We start from the raw sequence: 10023 nt of genomic DNA on the forward strand, positions 1-10023 counted from the left end.
CAGGTTATCTTTTTTTATTACTAGTATTTGATTGATGATCTGAAACAGTTAAGTGTAACAAATGTAGGGGAAAAAACAGAGAAATTACAAAAGGAGGCGAGTACTTGTCACTGTATATGAACAATTTTTTATGAAAAATAAAAATAAATAAATTACTTTCTTATGATCTAATATGCCTAAATATATAAACATTTTTAAGATCAAATTTAAATGTTCAAAAACATACTTTTTAAACTACTGCCTATTATATGCTTACATATAAATTAATTAAATGAAACTAAATTAAATTAAATTCATTAAAACTAAATACTAAGTTAAAAAAAACCAGTTAGCAATACAATACATACCAATAAAAACCATGTTCAAAACTGGGTAAAAAAATAAATTATTATTATTATTATTATTATTATCATCATGAAGATGATAATGATGTCAAATATTTTAAACAACTAATAAATAATAAATAATTTTCGAATTACATACAAATGCTTTCCTGGATTGGTATGAGTCAACAGCCTAATTACTAGTGATGTGCGATACCACTGATTTCCTTTCCGATCCGATACCAAGTAATATTCAGGGTGGTATCGACGATACTGATCCGATACCGATACTTTATACAAAAACGTATTTTATTTATTGTATCTCAAATTATAGCGTCATAATGATTACAGGACATCAGATTACTTGTTCTTATCACTTAATAATGCAGAGTTCATCACATAGAAATAAAAAAACTGAAGTTGTGCGCTATTTGAACACCTTGCCTGCCTGCAGCACTAAAGGACTCCGTGAGAGATGTCTGTCTCGCCCTAGCACCACCTGTCCCTGTCCTCCTCTTCAGTTCACCTCAACATAAGCTCGTCATATTCTGTGATATGATTTACTCTGAGGTGTTTGACAAGGTTAGTGGTGTTGCCACAACCATACATGCCAACCCTCCCGATTTTTCCGGGAGAATCCCGGAGCCACCATTCTCCCGAATTTCCACCTGGACAACAAAATTGAAAAACCATATCGCAGAATTCCTAGCACGGCCCAGCCAATTCCAGTTTCCAACAATGACGGCAGCTACTTAGTTTTAATATTACTCTTATTTCTCTTTCTGGGTCGCAAAAAAAACTTTTAACATATTTTCAGGTGAGAATGTAGCTGTGTAAACTTCAAATATCTGAGCCGATCGACACATCGTTTTCAAACCCCCGCGGTCTTTCGCTACTCGGGTTAAACATGATATATAAGTCACTTTGATAACTTAAAAATGTTATTGTTTGCCTTTTTCAGTGTTTTATTTGTTCGTGAGTAAATCGGTTTGGCTGAGATTAAAGTTATTAGATTAGATTAAATTAAATTTAACTTTATTAATCCATCGAGAGGGTTCCTCCGGGGTTTTCACACAGCTGAATAAACGTCAAACAGAAAACTAATTAAAGAAAGTGTGAGACGGTCGAGAGTTTACGCCAGCACCCGGTTATATTTTAGACAGCAAGGAGCAGACGGCAGTTTCACTCCACCGAGGGAGCCTGTGACGTACTACCCGGCTTTCTTTAGACCGCGAAGGCCGGGTCCTCAGGTGGAAGCAGCCTCTGAATTTGGACACCCCCGCTGTTTCCGGGCCGGCTAATAATAACGGTGACATTTAACGTATTTTATCCGATAAATAAACACTGTAAAATGTATTTATCACCCCCCCCCCCAACAGCCCTTTTGAATGTCTCCCTAATTCTGAGGTCTCAAGGTTGGGAAAGTATGGCCACAACACCTCACTTTTTTTGCCACATGTATCGCAAACCACGACTCAGCTGTTTGTGGAGGTAAAATACGTCCGCACAATTACGCTCAGCCATTGTTGTGAGTGCGCGCCAAGGGGCTGCGAGACATTTATACAGCCGTATTTCGCACATGACTATGAAAGGCGGAAGAGGAAGTAGTTCCTTTGAATGTCGACAATCCGAATGTTATAGTTTCTTTCCAAGTGTTTCTGTTAATGATAAACTACAAATTTAACCTAAATTACTGAAATATCGATATTTTAATGTGAGAATCTATTCTAGAACATAAATGACTGGTATCGGAGGAATCGATATTTCAGGATCGATCCGCACATCACTACTAATTACGGGAGCAAAGTTCTGATCCCATATCAAATTAGGTTAGGTTGCTGATAAAAAAAAAAATTAAAAAAAAGTTGCTGATTTAGCACAAAGACAACTAAAAATGCTGAAAGAAATGCAACAGGTAATTGTTTAAGTTATAGCTATTCCTGATTCATGGTAGAAAAGAAAATGGATAAAAAGGTTTAGAGATTAATAAAGATGAAAATTACCAGCAAATTAGCAAATTACTAGCTAACGCTAACTAGCAAGTAGCGTTAGCATGCTAAGCTAGCAGTTTGTTTTTTCAAATGGCCTCTCCAGGTGCTGCGTTTGATCATGCTAATGGGAAAGCAAAGGCAAAAGCTGGGCTTAAGGACAGGAGGAGGGCTTTTGTTGCTTTTGTGGACTGACACTGAAGTTTCTACACAAAAGCTGAACTGCACTGGTGAGTCGAAGCAGCTGAGACTGCACCAAATAAAAGAGGCATAACAGGGAGACAAATGAGGATTAAGGTGGGGTTTGATCAAATATTAAAATGACAATGTCCTTGGATAAAAGAAAAATGCAGTATTTTAATATCTACAGGTCATTTTATCAGGGACACTTAATTCAACTTCTTATTGATGCAAATGTCTGATGGCAATCAAATAGCAGCAGTTGAATTTATTTAGGTAAGTAAACATGGTCAGGATGACTATGCTGAAGTTCAAGATGAGCCTCAGGATAAAGAATGCATTGGTATGATTGTTGCTGCCCAAGGGGCGGGTCTGAGTATTTCTGCTGAACTGCTGGTATTTTCCCACACAGTCATCTCTATGGTGTACTGAAAATGGTCCAAAAAAAGGAAAATATGAGGTGAGTGGCAGTTGTCTTGCCCAACCTTGAAGCAGATGGGCTACAGCCACAGTAGACCACACAGGGTGCCAGCTAAGAACAAGAAACTGAGGCTACAAATAACACAGGCTTACCAAAATTAGAAATAGAAGATTGGAAAAGATGCCTGGTCTGATGAGTCACAGTTTATCCTGCAATACTTGGGTGTTATGGTCACAATTTAGTGTAAACAACATGAAAGCATGAATACATCCGGTCTTGTATCATCAGTTCAGGCTGCTGGTGGTTCATTTTTTGTGGGGGGATATTTTCTTGGCACGCTTTGGGATCCTTATTGCCTATTGACCATCATTTAAACACCACAGCCTGCCTGAGTGTGTCACTGACCATGTTTTTGTGACCACATTGTACCCATTCATCTGATTATAACGCTTCCACCTAGATAACATTCCATGTCACAAAGCTCAGTTGATCTCAGACTGGTTTCTTGAACATGGCACTGTACTCAAATGACATCAACAGTCACCAGGTCTCAGTGCACTAAAGCGTCTTTGGGATGTGGCGGAACAGCAAATTTGCATTGTGGATGTGCCGATCCTGCAGCAATTATGGGACACTGTCACGTCAATATGGACCAGATGACCCTGATGAAGGCCACAAGCCGAAACGCGTTGGTCAGTTATTAAAGTTGTTCATCTTCCGTCAAGTGTTGCTGGAGTTCCTGCTTTGTGACATCAATATGGACCAAAAGCTATGAAAAATGATTTCACCGCATCGTGGAGTCTATGCTACAAAGACTTAAAGCAGTAGATAAGTGGAAACTAACTTAAAATAAAACTTCAATGGATTTTTATTGTATCAATTAAAGCTATGAATTATATCATAAATATTAAGTCTCTACATAAATTAACTTATTCTTCAGGATATGGTGAAGAACATTTTATCAATAGATGATTAATTGGTTACCAATAATTTATTACTAAAGAATTACTGTTAGTGCCTCCATCTAAATTTACTGCAGTATAAAGATAACTAACAGGAAGCTAGTTGTCCCAGCAGCTCTTGGAACAAAGGCTAATGTTTTGTTGTATTGATCCAGTTAATTGCACAGTTGCAGCGGCTGGCCCCTGGTGTGCAGGGATTCAAATGGAAGCCCTCCAACCTGGTATGTACACACAAATATAGACATATACACATAACTGGAACTTCTGTGCACTACATTGTCTCTTTTCTTCCTACATCAGCCCTTGCCCGTTTGAAAGAGAGCATGTTTCCCTGTGTGTGGCCATGTAATGAGCCTGACCCTGAGGAGCTGAGTGCCTTCACAGATCTGTATGGTTCCCTCAGATTGCTTCTATCTTTTCAGGTAGAAAAACAACCCAGATGAATTCTGAAATGCATTTATTTTTTTTCTTGTTTTTCAGTCGTAACACAAGTAGTGTGAGTCACATGTTTTTTTTAAATATCTTGCAATGTACAGGTAAAAGACACAAGACATTGCACTTCAGAGTGGCAAGCCCATCTAGAGGCATTCCTGCGCACATTCACTTTGGCTAATGCCGGGGTATGAACAGATCTGTTTCCCCATCTCGAGTCACATGTTAAGCTTCAAGCAAAAAAAGTTTACATCTTTCTTATTTTTCATAGATACAAATCCACCTCAAACTCAAACTCAACCAGGAGACCTCGCTGCGGGAATTTAGGTACGAGTGCATCGATGTATATCATAGCTTCTGTTTTTGAAAACCTCCCTCTTGTTAGAACATCTCACAATTAATGACTTTGCTTTTGGTTCATTAAGGAGCTCACTTCATAAACAGAATTTAGCTAATTATTTTTGAGTAAGTTTAAAAAGTAACTGCAATATAAAAAAGTTGAAGCGAAAGAGTATTGCCGTAGATCATTGTAATTGCCTCGAGTGGTTTGTCTTGGAGTAAAAACATAAAAACAAGACAAAAGGCTGACTGTGCTAAACCCTCTTGACTGGAGTCTGGATTATAAATTAAAAAGGAATGGAAATATCCGTCTTTGTTTTATGAACTGCTGACATAGTCATCTTGCGTTCTTGCAGTGTCAAGGTCAAGAGAAGAGTTGCACTGGCGGACCAACTGTTACTGACCCTGGACGTCACCTGTTCTGCACCGTCAGTAATGCCGCTTTTAAAGGTTTGACCAGAATAAGTGCCTTCTATTGATCTGTCTGATTTTCTCTTCTCCCCTTGAATTTAAAGGCCTCCATGCTGTGTGAAGAAAGGGTGCTGGTGTGTGAGAGGACACCCTGCTATAGGAGGCAGGTTGCCACTCAGCATCCCACCACAAACCATGGAGGCGGGCCTCTTTGGGGATCTGAGTGTTCAGGTGGTTACACTCCTGACCCCCTGTCTGCTGCCATACCCCAATGTGGCAACAGAACTTACTCACATACAAATATCCTTTTCATGTTTTATCATACATCTGTACCACACAGTCTCATTTCCTGTCATGGTAGGCAAAGGAATTGAAAAGAAGGGGAAATTCAGACTAGGGCTTGACTCATTTCAGGGGTATTTGGGCATCTGATTTGGATTAGTCTTCCTTGACATGTTTCCATGTGTTGGTATACAACCCCAGTAACATTCCTGTCATTGGGCCCTCTGGCTTCTTTCAAAAACTTCCTGCTGTTCTGGACTGTCAAGAGCTGGGACTATATAGACTTTACTGCTCTTCTTTCAAAGGTAATCACTGCTTGGAACAGCATGTTCTGATGTTCAGGGTGTATTTTACTTCTTTTTGCTGAGAGGTTTGATTTCCCAATAAAAAGAATGTAAAACGAACCTGACGTAGGTCCAAAGTCCGGAACAGTTAATCCTGTCCTTACATGACATTAAGACATTGAAACAATTAGAACTTGGATTTGTTACCTTTGTTGAAGAAAACTAATTTCAACCACCTGTGTGGGTTTATGAGAGAATGAGCCCAAGCCTGAGGCTGCTAATTAAGACTTTTATGGATCTCATAAGCCCAACATTTGAATGGGAAAGGCAAAACCAAACAGAACAATGGATGCAGAACATATAACATAAACAAAAGCATTAAGCACTAAAAGAAAATGGACTACAGAATTTACTTTCTGTCACAACACAGTGGTTGTCCCTGCACTCGAAAAACCTGCCTCATGAGAATGGGGTTCATCTGCAACTAATTTGCACTTGACATTTATTTCCAATACAAGATTTAGTGCTTCAGTGCTGCAAAATATTCTCATAGCAGCGATTCCAGTTGTGGATAAAGGGTTTGACCTAACTGTCTGTCTTACCCATGAATTACTGTGCTTTTCTAAAAGTAATATACTTAAAAGTTTGTTTTGTTTTTTTCAGAAGAATTTACATAATTTTTCATGCTAATAGCTTTTGGGATGAGCAGTGTTTCATTTTTGTTTCATTGATATTGTCACAGTGAATGTGCAAAAAGCATGTGGAATGGGAACTGTGTGCAACGTGCAGACTGAATGTTTGACTTGATGGCAGTGCCAGATAAAAAGACAGGACAACCAGAGTTGCTGCAAATCTATCAGGACCTGTTTTGTTGCAAAATATTCAGCAGTTGACAAGACACATCCACAAGACCGCCAGTGCCACGCAAGGAAAAGTCTGTCCCATCAGAGTTACAAAAAGCTTTTAGAGCAATCCATCAAGTTTTTCGGGTTTAAATTTGGACCAAACTGGCGGACATACAGGCAGCAGCATTATAGTTTCCCAAAATGTATTTTGCAAATTAGTAGTTCTATATGGCATATTTGAACAGATAAGATCATTTGACTCGCAGAGTAATAGTCTTATAAATATTATATGGTTTCTCCTGTCAATGAGTACCTAACAAGCAGGACGCTCTTCTCTAAAAAAGACCAAACTGTCTTCTTGTGTCCAGACAGCAGTCCAGTAAAATGAGCCTAATTTAAGTCTTTATTAACCATTTAGTCATTTAGATTTTATTTTAAGCAGTAGCAGCAGGTATTTAAAACCTTACCCTAAAGAGAGCTATCAAAAAGAAACACATTAGTCTGGAAGCTACATTTTAAAAAGACTTAACAGTCACTGTTTTGCACACAAGGCAGACTGGAGCAGTGTGATTAAACACACTCATGTGGTGATAACAGTCAAAATGCGGCCCTTTTATCAGAAACTGCTCTTTCACAATAAGTGTCTCCCCCTGTGTATACAATAAATCATAACTACAAACAAAACCGACAGTCTGTATTAATCAGCAGTAGTCTATCCATTCACATTTACACAATGAAACCTGAAAACGCCCCGTAATCCATTCTGCTTCACACTGTCTCTGACTATTTCCATCTTCCATCAACATTTATCTTATTTAAGAAGTTTGATTTGGGATGAAAAGAAACACGTTTGACACATTATTTTTTAATGCTGAAATAAAAGGCTGCAATAAATAAATAAATGCCCTTACAATTATCTGCCCAACCCAGAGGTGTGTCTTTAATTGCCAGCATGTTAGATACATGTTATGTTGGTTGTAACCCATGTGTGGCTTCATGCGAACACTGTTTTCTTCTTAAAATTCTTATCTCAAGTAACTCCCACTGTATCCATCTTATTGTTTTCTTTACTTTGGCATAAATGTTTCAACATCCCCTGCAGATCTTGTGTATAGTGGCGGTACTGTGTACACAGTAGAGAAAGACAGCTGGGATGATCCAGAGCAGGAATCAAGTCTTCCCACAGTGCAGCAGAGTCTCCTGCTTTTCTTCTTCTTACAGCATAGTGACCCCTTCACCTCCCAGCTCACTGATCTTATGGGTGAGGAACCGCAGCGGCATGTACAGTCACAAAACCCTACACTGTAGACAGCCTGCCTTTCAGTTTTCCAATCCAAACATGCAAATTGTTGATCATTCAGCCACCGAGATGTTGATAGAGCTCCACCTGGAGGACATTCTGAATAACAACAGGCAGGCCCTCGTAGCAGCCGTGCAGACTGAGCTGAGGAACACACTGAAATCACAAAATCACAGAAAAAAGGCATGACAAAGACATACACGCACATGCACAAACACACTAAGTGTCCTACTTCTTTTACTTAAGAGTTTTTAGTCCTGTAATGATAACTATTACAGTCCATTATCAGAAAATGAATCAGCAACAGTTTTGATCATTGACAGCTTTTCTCTCTTTTCACTAACTATGGATTGAATTGGTTATGCAATTAAGCATTACCCTATACTCGGGTAGATTGTGATGGTTGCTTTACATTCATTTCTAACAGTTATTGACACCAGAAAAAAAGTAATTGTGTATCTTTGTGTGTATCCTTAAGCAACAAGAGAAGCTGCATGCAGCTGCTGAGGTGATTCTCAGTTCGTCCATGAGTATCGTGAGCAGCAGCAGTAGCGTGGACTTCAGAAATGCCTGTCTGAACCGCATGAAGGTGTGGAAAAACTGCTTGTCTCATGGTGTGATGCAGAACCTGAATACTGTATTCAGAGGCGTTGACAACGTGTTAGGTTTGTGTTTGTCAGGTACATGACACACATGAGTTGGCAGCCTCCCTCCGTGAATCACTGTGGAGAGTGACATCTTGGAAATTCGTTCCCAAGGCAAAGTGCTTTTCTACTAAGGTGAGTGAGACGCTTGCTTTCCGCCAGCACCACCCAGTTCCTATAGAAGCTCATCATTACCACTGTACCTCTTACACTGAACCACAATTTGATGCAATGTCATTGTTTTAACAGATGGAAGTACGTCCTGAAAACGATGAGCCCACCACAGCAGAAATCTGAGAATCTCTGTGTTTATCTTAAGAGTTTTGTTGTGGTTAAAGGCTGCGGAGGCAGCAGAACAAGGGTTTGAATGTGTTTAAAAAATTTAAAGTGCACCAGTTGTGCTGCCAAAAGCAACATCTGTTTAACCCATAATTTTAAAAGTACAGTTGTTGTTATAGCTTGGTTGCACCGGTTTATTTTTGTAATAATATTCCAAATTGATCTCAGTTTTTTTCTTATCAATGGTTATACCCATAGAAAAATGTCTGTACCATATATCTATTTAGGATGTGAGGTGAAAGAGCCTCTCTTTTAACCTACATCACCATGGTAACCTGGAAAAAAGCCCTAAAATCAGAGGCAGTGATACCTTTGTATTCGTCACAGATAGCCAGAAGAATGCCCATGGGATCTTTGATGAGTATCTGTTGTTGAGATATCTCCCTAAACTGACAAGATTGAACCCTGAAATAGCCCCAGTTCAGATACTCTTCCGTGAAACATTGGCATTCATCACCAAGAACTGTGCAATCAATACAATCAATTTCACTTTGATCTGGTGGCAAACAAAAGTGATTTTCACATCTTTTGGCTATGCGCCAGTACGTTTGAATATTTTAAATTTGTAAAATGTAAAGTTTCAGAGCTCTAACATGCATCCATCCTATTAGAAATAAACAACAGCATTAAAATAATTAACTTGAGTTCAAATGTTTATTTTACCACTTTGTGTGCTAAATGCAAGATTAAAAATTATCTGTTGAATTAATTTCCTGTCTTATTTCTAATGGTTTTGCATTTTACTTTTGTATTCTTTATAGAATTTGGTCACTATATTATCATTATCTTATATCATTTCTGATAGGAGTAAGTGGCACTCATAGGGATCATTTTATGCAGAAGAAGAGTCATATGAGCAACCTCAACAAGTAATACAATTTGAAATATTATCTAAATTTAGAAAAACAAAACATTAATGATCATATAATTAAGGTAAGGCTATAAATCGGTAAGGATGCAATTTTGCGCATTCATATCTGATGTATGCAGTTGTTTGGACCGCAGTTGTTTCTAGAGTGCAAACGAGTCTTAATAGATATAAAAACAGACAATAGGTGTTATTGCAAAAATGAGTCTGTTTTGTGTAACCTGTTATTGCGTATCGTAACAAGTTCCTAATGTGTGGGTATGTGTGCATGGACAAAAAAATTTAGTGTGTAGCCGTGTTTATGAGTGTGACAGGTTGTTGTTTTTGCACTGATGATGCACTTTGTAAGGTGAGGGGGTAAAAAGTCCATGGGTTTAAAGAGTCCTTTTTGATACTGGTAGCCCT

General features: G+C 38.5%; 1 protein-coding gene across 1 annotated transcript; it reads left to right on the forward strand.

Annotated features, from left to right (window-relative positions):
- The first annotated feature begins 1995 nt into the window (after positions 1–1995).
- On the forward strand, positions 1996–9377 carry top6bl (TOP6B like initiator of meiotic double strand breaks). The gene is made up of 14 exons (XM_084938705.1): positions 1996–2238; positions 2418–2541; positions 4030–4095; positions 4175–4296; positions 4411–4494; positions 4578–4633; positions 5002–5073; positions 5161–5356; positions 5520–5643; positions 7570–7728; positions 7829–7950; positions 8246–8356; positions 8448–8546; positions 8661–9377. The coding sequence occupies exons 1-14, from the start codon at positions 2218–2220 to the stop codon at positions 8706–8708; spliced, it is 1404 nt and encodes a 467-aa protein (XP_084794831.1). The 5' UTR covers positions 1996–2217; the 3' UTR covers positions 8709–9377.
- The last annotated feature ends 646 nt before the right edge of the window (positions 9378–10023 follow it).

This window comes from Perissodus microlepis, chromosome 2 (assembly GCF_051167445.1).
Source record: "Perissodus microlepis isolate ML-2025 ecotype Zambia chromosome 2, ASM5116744v1, whole genome shotgun sequence".
NCBI lineage: Eukaryota > Metazoa > Chordata > Actinopteri > Cichliformes > Cichlidae > Perissodus > Perissodus microlepis.